At 41.5% G+C, this 15,987-nt stretch overlaps 1 protein-coding gene across 22 annotated transcripts in view; it reads left to right on the forward strand.

Annotated features, from left to right (window-relative positions):
- Positions 1-15,987, forward strand: part of SP140 (SP140 nuclear body protein) — a 79,600-nt gene that overhangs the window by 13,856 nt on the left and 49,757 nt on the right. For all 22 annotated transcript variants that reach the window (XM_045078851.1, XM_045078867.1, XM_045078866.1 and 19 more), the window contains 4 exons: positions 6,813-6,990; positions 7,933-8,101; positions 10,338-10,421; positions 11,888-11,971. In XM_045078851.1, coding sequence (XP_044934786.1) covers positions 6,813-6,990; positions 7,933-8,101; positions 10,338-10,421; positions 11,888-11,971 — 515 coding nt within the window. The remainder of the gene's footprint in view (positions 1-6,812; positions 6,991-7,932; positions 8,102-10,337; positions 10,422-11,887; positions 11,972-15,987) is intronic.

Here is a 15,987-nt window from a genome sequence, read left to right on the forward strand (position 1 = left end):
AATGTGTAGATTGCTTTAGGTAGCATAGACATTTTCTCCTTCTAATCTAGGAGCATGGGACATTTTTCAATTTCTCTGTGTCTTCCTCAATTTCTTTCATGAGTACTTTATAGTTTTCTGAGTAGATATTCTTAGCCTCTTTGGTTAGGTTTATTCCTAGGTATCTTATAGTTTTGGGTGCAATTGTAAATGGGATTGACTCCTTAATTTCTCTTTCTTCTGTCTTGTAGTTGGTGTAGAGAAAGGCAACTGATTTCTGTGCATTGATTTTATATCCTGACACTTTACCAATTCCTGTACAAGATCTAGCAGTTTTGGAGTGGAGTCTTTTGGGTTTTCCCCATATAGTATCATATCATCTGCAAAGAGTGATAATTTGACTTCTTTGTCAATTTGGATGCCTTTAATTTCTTTTTGTTGTCTGATTGCTGAGGCTAGGACTTCTAGTACTATGTTGAATAGCAGTGGTGATAATGGACATCCCTGCTGTGTTCCTGACCTTCGTGGAAAAGCTTTCAGTTTTTCTCCATTGAGAATGATATTTGCAGTGGGTTTTTCATAGATGGCTTTGATAATATTGAGGTATGTGCCCTATGTCCCTACACTTTGAAGAATTTTGATAGGAAGGGATGCTGTACTTTGTCAAATGCTTTTTCAGCATCTATTGGGATTATCATATGGTTCTTGTTCTTTCTTTTATTAATGTGTTGTATCACATTGATTGATTTGCAGATGTTGAACCAACCTTGCAGCCCTGGAATAAATCCCACTTGGTCGTGGTAAATAATCCTTTTAATGTACTGTTGAATTCTATTGGCTAGTATTTTGGTGAGAATTTTCACATCTGTTTTGATAAAGGATATTGGTCTATAGCTCTCTTTTTTGATGGGATCCTTGTCTGGTTTTGGGATCAAGGTGATGCTGGTCTCATAAAATGAGTTTGGAAGTTTTCCTTCCATTTCTATTTTTTGGAATAGTTTCAGGAGAATAGGAATTAGTGCTTCTTTAAATGTTTGGTAGAATTCCCCTGGGAAGCTGTCTGGCCCTGGGCTCTTGTTTGTTTGGAGATTTTTGATGACTGTTTCAATCTCCTTACTGGTTATGGGTCTGTTCAGGTTTTCTATTTCTTCCTGGTTCAGTTGTGGTAGTTTATATTTCTCTAGGAATGCATCCATCTCTTCCAGATTGTCAAATTTGTTGGCATAGAGTTGCTCATAATATGTTCTTATAATTGTTTGTATTTCTTTGGTGTTGGTTGTGATCTCTCCTCTTTCATTCATGACTTCATTTATTCGGGTGCTTTCTCTTTTCTTTTTGATAAGTCTGGCCAGGGGGTTATCAATCTTATTAATTCTTTCAAAGAACCAGCTCCTGGTTTTGTTGATTTGTTCTATTTTTTTTTTTGGTTTCTATTTCATTGATTTCTGCTCTGATCTTTATTATTTCTCTTCTCCTGCTGGGTTTAGGCTTTCTTTGCTGTTCTTTCTCCAGCTCCTTTAGGTGTAGGGTTAGGTTGTGTATTTGAGACCTTTCTTGTTTCTTGAGAAAGGCTTGTATCACTATATTTTCCTCTCAGGACTGCCTTTGCTGTGTCCCACAGATTTTGAACCATTGTGTTTTCATTATCATTTGTTTCCATGAATTTTTTCAATTCTTCTTTAGTTTCCTGGTTGACCCATTCATTCTTTAGGAGGATGCTGTTTAGTCTCCATGTATTTGGGTTCTTTCCAAATTTCCTCTTGTGGTTGAGTTCTAGCTTCAGAGCATTGTGGTCTGAAAATATGCAGAGAATGATCCCAATCTTTTGATATCAGTTGAGACCTGATTTAGGACCCAGGATGTGATCTATTCTGGAGAATGTTCCATGTGCACTAAAGAAGAATGTATATTCTGTTGCTTTGGGATAGAATGTTCTGAAGATAACTGTGATGTCCATCTGGTCCAGTGTGTCATTTAAGGCCTTTATTTCCTTGTTGATCTTTGCTTGGATGATCTGTCATTTCAGTGAGGGGAGTGCTAAATTCCCCTACTATTATTGTATTATTGTTGATGTGTTTCTTTGATTTTGTTATTAATTGGTTTATATAGTTGGCTGTTCCCATGTTAGGGGCATAGATATTTAAAATTGTTAGATCTTCTTGTTGGACAGACCCTTTGAGTATAATATAGAGTCCTTCCTCATCTCTTATTATATTCTTTGGCTTAAAATCTAATTGATATGATATAAGGATTGCCACCCTGACTTTCTTTTGATGTCCATTAGCATGGTAAATTGTTTTCCACCCCCTCACTTTAAATCTGGAGTTGTCTTCAGGTCTAAAATGAGTTTCTTGTAGGCAAAATATTGATGGGTTTTGGTTTTTTATCCATTCTGATACGCTGTGTCTTTTGATTGTGTCATATAGCCCATTTACATTCAGGGTAACTATTGAGAGGTATGAATTTAGTGCCATTATATTGTCTGTAAGGTGACTGTTACTGTATGTTGTCTCCTTTTCTGGTCTACTACTTTTAGGGTGTCTCTTTGCTTAGAGGATCCCTTTAAATATTTCCTGTAGAGCTGGTTTGGTGTTTGTGAATTCTTTCAGTTTTTGTTTCTCCTGCAAGCTTTTTATCTCTCCTTCTATTTTCAATGATGACCTAGCTGGATATAGTATTCTTGGCTGCATGTTTTTCTCATTTAGTGTTCTGAATATATCATGCCAGTTCTTTCTGGCCTGCCAGGTCTCTGTGGATAAGTCTGCTGCAAATCTAATATTTTTACCATTGTATGTTACAGACCTCTTGTCCCTGGCTGCTTTCAGGATTTTCTCTTTGTCACTAAGACTTGTAAATTTTACTATTAGATGACAGGGTGTGGACATATTCTTATTGATTTTGAAGGGGGTTCTCTGCACCTCCTGGATTTTGATGCTTGTTCCCTTTGCCATATTAGGGAAATCCTCTACAATAATTCTCTCCAGTATACCTTCTGCTCCCCTCTCTCTCTTCTTCTTCTGGAATCCCAGTTATTCTAATGTTGTTTCATCTTATGGTATCACTTATCTCTTGAATTCTCCCCTTGTGGTCCAGTAGTTGTTTGTTTCTCTTTTGCTCAGCTTCTTTATTCTCTGTCATTTGGTCTTCTATATCACTAATTCTTTCTTCTGCCTCATTTATCCTAGCAGTAAGAGCCTCCATTTTTAAATTGTACCTCATTAATAGCTTTTTTGATTTCAACTTCATTAGATTTTAGTTCTTTTATTTCTCCAGAAAGGGCTTTTATTTCTCTGGACAGGGTTTCTCTAATATCTTCCATGCCTTTTCAAGTCCAGCTAGAACCTTGAGAATTGTCATTCTGAACTCTAGATCTGACATATTTATTAGGTCCCTAGCCTTTGGTACTACCTCTTGTTTTTTTTCTTGTGGTGAGTTTTTCCGTCTTGTCATTTTGTCCAGATAAGAATATATGAAGAAGTAAATAAATACTAAAAGGATGATAAAGACCCCAGGAAAATGTGCTTTAACCAAATCAGAAGAGACCCCAAATTGTGGGGGGGTGGGGAAGCATGTAAAAAGAAGTTCAGAAAAAAAAAATTAAAAAAAGAAAACAAATAAAGAAAAAATATAAAAAAGAAAAAATGTGTATATATTAGACTGGTGACTAGAACAGGGTCACCCACTTAATTTTGAGAGTATTTTGGTCTCTTAGAAGAAATTACCTCTCCAAATTTTAAAGAATGAAAAGCGTATATAAGGGTAAACACAATGAAGGGATGGAATATGACTATAAAGATGAAAAAAATTTTTTTTTAATTTCTAAAAAAGAAGTTGATAAGGTAAGTTGGTTGGGAGAATAATGAAAAAGAAGGTGGAGAAAATTTTCTCAGGCTGGAGACTAGAACAAGCCCGGTGTTAGATTTAGGGTGTATTTTGATCTATTAGAAGAAGTTGTACCCCAAATTTTTTAGAAGAAAAAACCCTATGGCTATACAAAAAATAAAGTTAGATACAATGAAGGACAAAATATGACTATAATAATGAAGGTTCAAAAAAGGTTGTTTTTTTTTAAATGAGAGGTATTGTTAAGATAAACTGGGTAAAAATGTTAAAAGAGGAAAGGGTAAAAGTTAAAAAAAATTTAGTAGAAGAAAAAAATACAATTAAAAAAATTAACTAACTTTGCAAGTCTAAATCATGGGGAGAAAGCTATGAATTCCATGCTGTGCTTTCTCCTCCTATGGAATTCCGCTCTTCTCCTAGGTAAGTGAACTTGTTCTTGGCTGGATTTCTCATTGATCTTCTGGGGGAGGGGCCTGTTGTAGTGATGCTGAAGTGTCTTAACCGCCCTTACCAGGGGCCAGGTTAAGTAATCCACTCAGGTTCCCTTTTGGGAGCTTTTGTTCCCTGAACGCTTTCTGTAGAATTCAGGAGGACAAGAATGAAAATGGCAGCCTCCCAATCTCCAGCCCGGAGGAGATGAGAGCTCGGAGCCCCACTTCTCAGTGCACCCTCAGAGGAAAGTGCTCAATTACTCCTGTCTCCCTGGCCCCCAGCCGCGCTCTGAGCTCACCCAGCCTGTGACCAAGCATCTCTGTCTCTGGCCTGCAGCTCTGCCTAGAGTCTCCGAACCCTGCAGATCCCTGAACTCTTCCAGGGGGTGCCTCCTCGGATCTTGTAGGGACCCCACTCACAGAGCAGTGGCCTGTGCCACGGATTATGGTTCAAGGTAACCCTGAGTTGAGAGCTCACTCCTCGGCTCTGTCTCTGTAGCCGGCTTCCCTGCTCTAATACCTGTGAGTTCTATGACATTCAGAGAGCCCCGATCCTTCTGTGACCCCACAGGACTTGAGGCCACGTGTCCCTGCGTGGGCTTCACCCCGGTTTAGCCTCAGGAGCGATGTCCCTTGGTGGAGCAGACTTTCAAAGTTCTGATTTTGTGCTCTGTTACTCTGCCGTTTGCCGGGAGCTGGGCCCTTCCCCCGTGATGTATCTCCCCGTCGCTTTGGATTCACTTCTCCGCTGATCTACCTTTCAGAAAGTGGTCAATTTTGTTTCTAGAATTGTTGCTTTTTTTATCTTTGATCTCCTTTTGGATTTGTAGGTGTTCAGAATGGTTTGATAAGCTATTTAGCTGGTCTTCTGTTAGCTGATGTCGTCTCAGCCTGCTACTTCCTGCATGTGTTCTTTTAACTGCAGAAAATACTTCCTGATGTAGATGAAAACAAAATTAAGTTGGCTTTACAGCCATCATGATTGGAGTTTTGAAGTATGACAATACTTAGTGTCTACAAAGGTCTAAAGAAAAACTCTTGTGAAATTCTGGCAAGACTGTAAACTAATCAATCACTTTGAAAAAGAACTTAGCAACTTAAAAGTTTGAAGATGGTATACCCAATTACTGTACAATTAACTTCTAGGTACATAAGCTAAAGGAATTCTTGTTATGTTCACATAAGGAGATCTAAATAAGGATGTTCACAAAAATACTGCTCATAAGAACAAAAAATTGGAATAGACCTAAACATTTACCAGTAAAGGATTATTAGGTAAATGTTGTCTATATTTATGTAAAATGTTATTACACAGCAATTAAAATGCACTGATTTGACTTAAAAATATCAATATGGACACATTATAAATATAATGATACATGGAAAAAAGCAAACAAATCAGGCATACCTTGTTTAAAGAAAAAACACCTTGCTGTTCAGTGCTATGTTCTATAATATTATCTTAGTTGTTTTTGTATTTTTTTGTCTCTGAACTTCTTTTAAAAACAGTATATATGGAGTGGCTGGGTGGCTCAGTGGGTTGAAGTCTCTGCCTTTGGCTCGGGTCATGGTCCTGGAGTCCTGGGATCAAGCCCCACATTGGGCTCTCTGTTCGGCAGGGAGACTGCTTCTTCCTCTCTCTCTCTCTCTGCCTGCCTCTCTGCCTACTTGTGAACTCTGTCAAATAAATAAATAAAATCTTAAAAAAATAAAAGGAATCAGCTCACATGACCATGGATCCTGGCAATTCCAAAATCTGCCATGGAGCTGTCAGGCTGGAGTCCCATCAGAGCTGATGGTGTAGTTCTGGTCTGAAAGTGGTCTGTTGGTGAATTTCTTCAGTCTTTTTGTTCTATCTGGGCCTTCATGGCAAGGTCAATTTTTTTGTTCTATGTGGGCCTTCGCCTGATTGGATGAGGCCCACATTACAGATGGCATACTTACTTGAAATCTACCAATTTAAGTGTTATTCTCTTCCCCAAATCCCCTTCAAGTTGACACCTAAAATTCACTATCACAGTATCATATCAATTTCTATAAAGATGTTAACATTTTTAAATTCAATGTTTTCTTTAGAATATTCAGGTAAAGTCTTTCTCAATAGTTTTGATTATCTCAGGGTGAACTCTTTCACTGCTACATACAAGTCTTTCTTTTTTTTTTTTTTAAACTTTATTTATTTATTGGAGAGACAGAGATCACAAGTAGGCAGAGAGGCAGGCAGAGAGGAGGGTAGGGGAAGCAGGCTCCCTGCTGAGGAGAGCCTGATGCAGGGCTCAATTCTAGGACCTTGGGATCATGACCTGAGCTGAAGACAGAGGCTTAACCCACTGAGACACCCAGGCGCCCCTCACATACAAGTCTTTCTTAAGTGAAGTGTCTTCTTCTACTGCATCCTTGATTACTCTATCAGTAAACAAATTCCATTTATTCTGGTCCTTCCACAAGAACACTATTGGAAACACATTGGCTCTCCCGTGATTGTCTTTCCTGTCTAAAATCTTCCACTCACTACAGGCCTCTTGGAAACTCAATTCGTAATGTGTCTTTGTTTCTCAGGATGTTCACAGAGAACCAGAACCTAGAAGACCAAACCCCAGAGGAGCAGGCTTTCTATGAATTTATTTTTACGTTCTTCAAAGAGAATAAGGTGGAGATAGCAAGTGCAATAAATAAGCCATTTCCTCTCCTTATGGGCCTCCGAGACCGTGGCTTTATCTCTGAGCAAAAGTACGAAGTAAGTGAGACTTTTCTTATGATACCCAGCCCCACCAATGTTCTGCCAGACTGCGGGGTGCAATGAACAGGCCCAAGGGTCTTCTGTGGGTGGGGACCGCCACCATCCTGTAAGTTAAGAGGTGACAGGAGAAACAGCAACACAGAAAACATTCCTTCTTCTGTAGGAAATGTAGGGGGAAAGGCATGGTGGTGGAGATGGAGCTGGATTGGGACTGGAGATGTTACAAAGCTACAGTGCATCGTAGGTACATTTATACAATTGAGTAACAGGAACCAAAAGCAAATAAATGAACTGGGCGATGTTTCATTACAAAGCCCTCTTATATGACACATCTGAACCCGAGATGATTGAAACTCACAGGCAAGCTGGGTCACGTTAGGATAAATCCAGAGGCAAATGCTTACATTCTCAGTCAAAATCATTTCTTGCTCTTCAGAAATTTCTGGAGCCCTAGGACACAGGTGAAGGTTAATAATGGGTCTTCCTGGGGACACTGAGGACAAGCCTTCTCTTTGTCTTTATGAATTTTCTTTGCCCTTTGGCCACGTTCATTGCAGGGGAGAGTGGTCACCTGAATTCCTGGAGCCCATCAGGGCAGGTCAGTCCTGGTGGGAGGGCAGTGGTTACTGTCCCATCAACAGAATGGCCTCTCATTATCAGTCATTAGCACTCTTAAAGCATCCTAGCCAGGCTCTTGAAGCCTCCACAATCATTCGACTTTGAAGCCACCTTTATTCTTCAAAATTCCTCCCTCAATTGTGCATCAGTGTCAGAGACGTTCAAATAAGGGTCTATTTTTGTGATGGTTATTTAAGAAGTCATCCAAACATGTGCGACATTCTAACGTTTCACAAGAGAACAGGTGGTCTGGGCTACAATCTGCATCTTCTATAACCTGCAAATCCATATCTACATAATTCTCTGTTCAATATTTTTAAGAATTATGAAGAAGCTTGTAGTAATCGGGTCCCAGTGCAAAATGTGGTCTATCGTGTGCTCTGTGAACTGGAGAAGACATTTGACAAGACAGTTCTGGATGCACTGTTCAGCAACACAAACCTAAAGGCCTATCCTGACTTACTTGAGATCTGCAGAAGCTTCCAAAATGGTAATTACAGCTTTCAACAACTTTGGGGGATTCAAGTCCATTCATTTACTAATTCATTCATTCAATCTTCATTAATATTTGACAATCGTTTTATTGAGAGACTGCTCCATAGCAGGCACGGACAGTGGTGAAGAAAATGCACATGATCCATGTCCTCATGGAACTTACAGACAGTGGGGGTGACAGACCTTTAGCCAAGTAACTCCACCAATGACTGCTCAGCCAGGACCTGAATTTGGTGCTGAGAAATGTAGGATTTGAACCTCTACTTTTTTTCAGGGGGGAAGGCATGTATGATGTACTTTTGTAGGAAAGGGGAGGAAGCTTCTCTGTTACCTGTAGTCATGTTCAAATATTCAAAGGTTTTCTTTGTCTTAGAAAATGTGTCATTTGGTGCAGTTGTTGCCAACTTACTTCTCCAGACAAATAGCGGAGAAGTCACTAGAGAGGACTGGGGAGCGGCAGCTGGGAAAGGACCAGTGGGCTGGCAGAAGACTGTGGCTGAAAATACAGCCTGGGAGAGAGTGTTTGGAAGCTAATTCTGGGAAGGGAAGTTGCTGGGGATTTTTGAGGGTCTGATTCCCAGTGCCGAGAAATTTGAAGTTTACTATCTGGGAAATAAGGAGGTAATGAAGGATTTTTAAGCAGAGAAAAAGTGAAAGAAGTCAATGTATAGATTGGGATGTGCTGGCTTGCGAAAACCATACCTTGATTAAAAGAAAATCTATAATATTTCCACGTTATGGTATATCCAAGTCAAAAAGGAATAAAGGAAATAAAATACCAATCATAAATTTTAAGTCAGTTTAATATGTAGAACTACGATGGCCCAAGCTCATGGGTATAAAGGAATAGCAGTTATTGTTACTGCCCACATTTCAGAGGCTCTGATCCTCTCTGTGGTCTGTGGGGATCCCCTTCCTTGGGCACCAGCACCCACACCACATATGTTAGTTTCTGGGGCTCCCCATGCTGAGGCTTACCGCGCCCCTGTACACCCACCAGGAGGTTGCTGCTGGCGCCTCCTAGACCCTACTGTTCAAGGGAGCCATGGGTCAAGGTCCAAAGCCAAGAAGCTGGTAGGATGGTTGTTCAACCTGCAGAGAGACACATACATGCACGTGGGGCACCCCCTGTGTTCCCAAGACCTCTGTCTCACACAGCATTTATCCCCATGTCCTCCTCTGGTGTTTGCCTGGACAAGAAGTCAATGTGTCCTGGGGATTGCAGAAGCATCTCTTGTGCGAATTGAGCCTTTCTACCTTCCCCCCAACCTTACTGCCCTCACCTTTCCTTGGAGGCTGCTTCCAGGAGTTGTGCTCCTGTCGTCTTTCTTGGCTGGTGTCTTTCTCTATTTCTTGGATTTCTTTTCTCGTGTTTTGTGAGTCTTGCTTTTCCGTCTATCATTGGTTGAGTTGCCTTTGGATGCAGCTGTGAAGCAGGGTGCCCTAGGCTGCTTTCCTGAACTTTTTGTTGTCATTTCCTGGGACCCTGGTACAGCTGTGATATTCACTTTCAGTTGTGTCTTTCAAACTGTTTGTGCCTAATAGAGTGTCTTTTTGTTGCTGTTCCCTGTATCTCTCCCCACCCACCCCACCCCAGGAAAATGCTAGTTCCTCTTCACTGTGAGTTTACTTTGTCACAAGATCATCCTCCTTCCCTGATCTAAGATCCCCTTCCTCCCTCCATTCTTTTCTCCCTCCCCCTCCTCTTCCCTCCCTTCCTTTCTTCTTTCTTTCCTCTTTTTCTTTCTCTTGTTTCTTTGCTTCTTTGTTTCTTTCCTTTAAAACCTCCATCCTTAAAAGATATTGGGGCTCTCTTTTTTTATATAGGTCTATTTCTCTTCCAACATTACTTTTCTCCTGGTGAAATCCCTCTGCTTCTTCTATATTCCTAGTTGCATGTAGAATTCACAAAATACATTTCATACATATATATATGTATGAAAAATATATATATATATATATATATATATATAAAATCTATTTTAAGTTAGCTTTCCTTGTTCATTGAACTATTTACAACTTTTCCACTGTCCATCTTCTCTTAAACCTTGTGAGATGTACAATAACATCAGTCTCTCATCCCATGAGACCTGCTGAAGCCCAGGGTTCCCCGAGAGCTGGAAGGCTCCTGCTGAATTGCTGGAGTCAGAGGTGAGCCAGGTGTGTAGTTGAGAGAGGAAGCTCCTGGTCACTGCCAGAAGTCTCTAACTGCCTTTTCTTCCTCTTCCCAGTGATTTATGACAACTTCTATCATGAAGCCATTAATGAAGAAGAGACAAAGGAAATGTTCCACTTACAAGTACCCCACCAGTTAGGTATGTGTGACTTCACAGAGACTTGTTCTCTCATCTGCTGAGAGGAAAGGCAGCAGAGATCAGGGGGCCAAGCTCCTGGGTGGAGAGTGCCCCCTGGGGAGGAGTGTAAAAGGAGATGGTGGGGGAAGGGAAAGCCAAGCCAGTGATGGCTTGTATGGGATCCTAACTAACCAACCAGGTGTGGAATTCAAAAATGTTGCCAGGCAGATAGGATCACTCAGAAGGTATAACAGGAATGCACAAGAGCAGATCTTACTGTGACCAGGAGACGCAATTTAGTGGGAATTGGGAATTTAGTGGATCTGGGAAGGGGTAAGATTTGGCACCAGGAGGCAGATTCAAAGAGAAAGCCAAGAAACTGCTGTAAATGCTTCCCATAATAAGAGAAAAGAGAGGGAGAGAGAGTAAAAATTGTGTGCAGAAGACAATATGGAAGGAGTGATGCTGTGCAGAAGAAAAAGAGGGACGCTGGGGTGGTTCAGTCCATTAAGCATCCGACTTTTGAGCTCAGCTCAGGTCTTGATCTCAGGGATGTGAGCTTCCAACTTAAAGAGCGAGCGAGAGAGAGAGAGAGAGGGAAAAAGAAAGTGTATGGGGGTAAAGAGAATAAAGGGCAATAATCACTTAACAGTGACAACAGTAGCAACACCAACCTTTCTCAAATTATAATGCTTATGGCATTAATACAGAAAATTATGATTTCTTGCTAAATTACTCTGACACAGCTATCCCTTCACAAGTACTCCTCATTACAACTCTATGATAAGGTTTTGTTAGTCCCACTTTCCAGGGGAAGAAACAGAGACATGAGGATATTTAGTGATTTGTGCAAGGTCGCATGACCAATCTAGGCTCGAATCCTCTTCTATACACCAGTAAAGGGCAAACATGTTGAGTCCTCACTGCCTGGCTTCGCATTGGGCTCTACCTCTTGCTTACTTCAGCGACTTACTTACGTTCTGTGTTCTAGCGTGTAAATTGAAGCTACCAATATAGAAATCTATATATCTAAAATAAAGTTGTTGTGAGTGCTGTTCAAGAGTCCAATGTACACTGAGCAAAAGAAGCCAATCACAAGAGTATATGCTGTGTGACCCTATTTATGTGAGCATCAGGACAGATGAGCACATTTCCAGAAAGAAAGGACTTAATTGAAGGTGAAAAAAATCAGAAGAGTGGTCGCTTACAGTAGTTGTAAACAGACTTGAAATCAGCACATGGGAACTCTCTGGTCTGGTGGAAATGTTCCAGGTGTTGAAAATGGCCAGTAAGTGCCACAGCTGCATTGGGGACACAGTTGTTTTACATTTCAGTTAGGTGCATCACAATGGGAAAGAGGTGAGCAAGGCTTTGGTGAGCCCCAGGTGAGGTCCTTGGAGCTTGAACATCAGAGTTCAGCTTCAGCACACAGAGGTCTCTTTTCTGGTCACTGTCTGAGTCCTGCCATATTCTTGTCCCCTTTTCAGAGTCCAGTGAACACTCACTTCCCCAAATGAATAATGTCAGAGCACTGGAAGAGACATCCAGCTTACTGCCTAATGAGGGGCGAGGTAACTATCATTCAACTTACAATTCTGCATTAAATCTTTGTTTTCTTATCTTTGTGGGAGGAAAGCCTGCATTTTGTCTCTGATCCCAGGCTTCTGCTAATCCCTCTTTCTACCTGAACTTACCTACCCACAGATGTAACAGACACCATGAGAAAAACGAATCTGAGCTCCTCAGTAGAGAGAGTACTCTTTGATGGAGAATATAGAAGGAAGACAAGGAAAAGGTAGCTAGGGTAACAGGACAAATCACACAAATGGATCCAATTTTCTAAAAGGAACATACATTCTTACCCTCAAGGGTGGGGAAGGGGAATGATTTTCAGTTAAATTCAGAGACCATTGAAAGGAATTTGGAGGTAGCATCCATGTGCGGTCCATGTGGGAGACTGGTCCTCTGGAGCTGGCCAGTGGGAGGCCCCTGGTACTGTAGTCTAAGCCTTGAGTGCTGGAAATGATGAGAGAGTTAATCAGGAGAATTTCAGCACATGGAGGGATAGAAGCTCAAGGTAAAGTGGGAGAAACAGTGATAGGCAGGGAGGAAGTGGGAGATGTAGCAGATAGTTTATTTAACTGAAAAATGGCTCAAGGATTAGAGATAAAAATTGAGAGAAAAACCTACAGTAAGAGCAATATGGAGTGGAAAATAAATACTAGAACATGGGGAAAGCTGGGGAAGTGCAAAGACACCTATGGAGAGAAATAGAATAGATGGAAACTAGGGGGCTGATTAATAGGGGACAAGAAGGAGAGGAACAGGTTGGGATGTTGCAGGTTTGGGGCCAGGGCAGGGGATAGAAGCACCTTTGGGCACAAGGGCTGACATTAGCTCTGAGTTTCCAGATCAAACTGTCCCTAATTATCAAAGTGGCACTTACGAAATGTCAGATTGTGATAGGCCTCTCCCCGAATATTTCATTGATTTCCCAAACCAAATCTCCATCCCAGGTCATCTTCAGAGCTCATTTATCCATGGACCTGAAGGCTAGGAGTCAGATAGATAACAACACTGGAATTCTTTCAAGAGCCTTAACCTCGGCACACACCGAACTGAGAGCATTGTTCATTCTTCCTTGCTCAAGCTGGATCTAACTCATTATTTTGTCAGTGATAGACTGCTGTTCACCTGTGTTTTTTTCAAGTTGGAAACCTAGCAGTTGCCCATGACTCTCTGGCCCTCAGTTACATACCTGTCACTCTTCCAACATGGTCAGTTCTCCTTCAGAATATCTCCCACCTGTCCATCTGTCCAGTGCCAGAGCCGAGTCTCTAATCCATGTATCTGTCAACTATCGTGGTTCTCAGAGGCAGGCTTCTGCCTCCCTCCTCCCTCCAAACTTATTGCCATTAAGTGCATTATTTGCCCTTCAACTGAATGGGACATTTGAAAATAAAAGTTAGGTTGTATTATTTTCCTACTTAGGAATAATAAGAAGTACTTCCTACTTCCTAATACATCAAGAATTAAATAAAAGTTTCTCTCAGTGGGGTCCAGCGTTGCCCCACAATGAGCCATCTGCCTATCTCTCCAGCTACACTATTACTTCAAAATAGAAGAAACTGAGTGGCTCAGTGGGTTAAGCCTCTAGCCTCTGCCTTCGGCTCAGGTCCTGATCTCAGGGTGCTGGGATGGAGCCCCGCATCCAGCTCTCTGCTCAGCAGGGAGCCGGTAACCCCCCGCTGCCTGCCTCTCCACCTACTTGTGATCTCTGTGTCAAATAAATAAATAAAATCTTTTTAAAAAATAGAAGAAAATTGGGGCGCCTGGATGGTTCAGTGGGTTAAAGCCTCTGCCTTCAGCTCAGGTCATGATCTCAGGGTCCTGGGATGGAGCCCTGCATCGGGCTCTCTACTCAGCGGGGAGCCTGCTTCCTCCTCTCTCTGCCTACCTCTCTGCCTGCTTGTGATTTCTGTCTGTCAAAGAAATAAATAAAATTTTTTAAAAATTAAAAAAAAATTAAAAAGTAAAAAAAGAGAAGAAAATAGAAAAATAGAAGAAACTTTCTTCCCCAATGATTTTAATTGTTAGATATCTCCTTCACATCTGAGTTTTTCCATGTGCCTTGTTTAGAACTGTTTTTCTGTTCCACTGCCCTTGGCGTAACTTCCTCCATTCTAGTTAAGTCTTACTTAACACAAGCCATCTTGGGGAGGCCTGTCTTTAGAGAAAGCTAGGCAGGAACTGAGAGACAAATGGTAGGAGAGGAGGAGCAGTATCAGGGGAAAACAAGGGGGCAGAGAGCAGAGAACAAGAGAGAAACACACCAAGAGAAAGAGAAGCTCCAAGAGACAACAGCAGAAACTGAGGGCAGGGAGTGATTAGATTTACAGAATCGGAAAAGGGAAGAATAGAAAAAGGATGGTGTGTAAGTAAGAAGAGGAATATTTTCCCATGATGGGTGAATTATTCTCAGCCTCTAGTGAAAGCTACTGAAGCGAACATAACCTCGGGTCAGGTTGTCTTGTGGAACGGGGCATTTCAGTTTCTCAGGGTTTCTTGGTTTTTCTTATTTTCTTGCTGTGATTTTCCCTTGGTCATAAATTGAGATGTCGGTTAGATTTCCTTTTGAGATTCCTTTCTGCCGAGGATAGCGAGGACTGTTGGGGGACTAGTGATGAAGAAGAGCCTTGGAAGCCTTATGCTCCCCACCAAGGCGTGGGCCCAGCAAAGAAGTGGGGAAGCTTGCCAGTGTTCAGCTGCAGGGTGTCAGGAGGCTGAGGTTCAAGCTGGTGTTTCCTGATGCATTTTACCCTCAGCACACTCCACAGTGAAAAAATCCAGGATGTTCTGGAATCCCATGAATCACATAAATGTTCCCAAATACACACTCGGGGAAAGATTTGCTGAAGAAGGGGGATGTCTTTCATTCTTATTCATACTAAAAACTTGGATTTATACCCACAGACCCTTTAGCTTCTCCAGAGAATAAAAACTAAGCATTATCCTATTTATTGATAATGTTATTATTTTGTGCCTACTACTGGAAAAAGCCCAGAAGAAACATAGTCCTTCAGATCAACGGCTCTCCACCCTAAATTAAAATTTTTGTCAAATAGTTTTTATTATGTTACTGTGATTTTCAAAGAATTTTGGCAAATAAGATATAATTTCATCTTCACAAACTTATGCATTTAGGGAGACAAACTATTGCTTCTTCCTATTTTATAGATAAAGAAATAGGAGCACTGCAGTGTATAAGGGTCTTTTACCAGGTCAAAGTAGTTACCCAAGTTGGAAGGACTATGGTAATCATCATGTGAGGCTGACATTCAGGGTGGCCAGGATCACCAAGGCAGAGTTCACACAGGGGAACCCAGAAAGTGTTCAGGTACTTAGGCCAGTGGCTCAGGGCCCAGTGTAAGAAGGCCCTCATCCTAACAAATATATTTCAGTAGTGAGAACAAGGAAAGGCAGAAAGAGCTGGCAGGATTGGGACTTACCATGTGGGAGGCAAGAGATCTAGAAAGAAAAACTGAGCCACGAGTAGGAAAACTAACAGAGAGCAAGGAAGAGCCCCGAATAAGTAAAAGCCCAAGAGGGAAGCCCAGGGATTCATGGAGATGTCCAGTCTTTCGTGGTACAGAAGAAACAGTGTGTGGTGACAGAACAATGAGAAGGAAAGGAGGTATATGAAGGATAACAGAAGAAGAAGAGCTAGAGGGAGGCTCTGGTAGGTCTTAGGTGAGGTCCTCCTTCCCAAGGAGAATCTCACCCGAGTGCTGAACACCAAAGTTCAGCATGAGGTTCCTGAGCTCTGTTCCCTTATTGTCACGTCTGGTTGGTCATTTTTGCATTTCCCTTCAGTTTACTGTAAGCATAAAGCTCTCCAAAGGACAGATGGAGGTGATTTTAAAGAGATGTCTGAACTGCTACCAGGCAATGGGAGAGGTTCCATTCCTCAGGCAGAAATTTAGGGGTCATCAGTGACTCATCCCCCTCCCTCAACTCACATAGCCCATCAGTCATCGAGATTAGTAGCTATAACTCAAACTTGTCTCTTGCCCATCCATTCCCCTTC

The sequence above is a fragment of the Mustela putorius genome, unplaced genomic scaffold (assembly GCF_011764305.1).
Source record: "Mustela putorius furo isolate JIRA1106 unplaced genomic scaffold, ASM1176430v1.1 tig00000275_pilon_pilon_pilon, whole genome shotgun sequence".
Lineage (NCBI taxonomy): Eukaryota > Metazoa > Chordata > Mammalia > Carnivora > Mustelidae > Mustela > Mustela putorius.